The following is a 1,339-nucleotide window of genomic DNA, read 5'->3' on the forward strand; positions in this document are numbered from 1 at the left end:
AATGCTGGTAGTACTGCTTAACTAATTCTAATCATTTATATTCTTCGTGGCAGTAAAGAAAAAAAAAAGAAAAAAAGAAAGAACAAAAAGAAAATACACAATGCTAAAAACAAAAACATTTTAAATAAAGACAGGGAAGTTTAGAAACAGAATGTTGATTTGCTATTGACTCAGCCAAACACATATACCTATTACCGTGACACGGAAAAATATCATTTAGTGTGGATGACATACAGTGAAAGGAAACATGGGAAGTGAAGAAGTGAAAATGATAATTTACATCCTCTAAATCTATGTAAAAAGAGATCAGAATACTGTAAACCTCCATGACATTGCATGTCTCGTGCTTAATATCAGTAACACTTAATATAAAAGACTTCACCTGCATTCTCGGTACTTTATTTAAGAAAATTAATTTACTAAAATCCTGAAACATTAGGCCTTATAAAATATCATAGAATGCTTTGTTCACTTCTTTTCCAACATAAATACCACTAGCTGGATGTTAACTTTCCTGCATTAGTAGTTCCCTAAGGCTTAAAAATTCCTGACCTCAGTCTAAGGCCATGGTTTTGAACGCAACTACTAAGTCACTAGATATCCACTAGTCAATGCCAAGATATCGGTGATTATCCCATAGCCAGTCAATATAAAAGTTCAGCATGTGGTCTGAGGGTCTCACTTTGCGCCATTCATTAACACAGAAGATTCTATAAGAATCATTTCCATACTTTCCAATACCATGCAATTCCTTTGGGTAAACCCAGTCTTTGGTTAGATATTCCTCTGAAAAGAAAGGAAAAAAGTGAATGGTACTTAATTTTCAAATACAACTGTATTGTTAATATTCAAAACATCTGACTATGCATAAATACTTCATATAAAAAGCAGTGAAAAATAGTATAATTCATATTCTACAGAGGCTACTACATATTGACAATATTAAACATTTTCTTAAGGAATCTCCAAGTAAATACACATTTATAACAGAAATCAATTACAATGATGGAAGCTTACCAGAAAACCTAATAATCATTTTTGCTCTCTTCTCATGCAGCCCTAGACACTGAATGAGCTCAGCTATTTCTTCCCAGGATGCTTTGACCGTGTCCTCTGGAGTAGGCCACCTTTCAAGGAAGTCCCATAAGACATTCTTACCCAAGGCCTCTTCACCTGTGACAAAATTTAGTCTTAAAGCAAACTATGGCAATGGAACATTGATAGCAGTGATGCTGGTGATAGTAACACAAAAATACCTATATATTTAGTTACCCTATGATAAGATGAAGAAATCTGCATGTGTAATGTATAAGCATGGAGTACATTATTAAATTCTACC

General features: G+C 33.5%; 1 protein-coding gene across 1 annotated transcript; it reads right to left on the minus strand.

Moving 5' to 3' along the window:
* On the minus strand, nucleotides 1-1,173 carry LOC119585101 (methyl-CpG-binding domain protein 4-like; the record flags this gene model as incomplete). Its single annotated transcript, XM_037933729.1, is given in 2 exon segments — nucleotides 1-786; nucleotides 1,018-1,173. Coding segments are annotated over 2 exon segments (338 nt in total), but the record flags the coding sequence as incomplete, so codon positions are not given.
* Between the last annotated feature and the right edge of the window lie 166 nt (nucleotides 1,174-1,339).

This window comes from Penaeus monodon, chromosome 19, assembly GCF_015228065.2.
Source record: "Penaeus monodon isolate SGIC_2016 chromosome 19, NSTDA_Pmon_1, whole genome shotgun sequence".
Lineage (NCBI taxonomy): Eukaryota > Metazoa > Arthropoda > Malacostraca > Decapoda > Penaeidae > Penaeus > Penaeus monodon.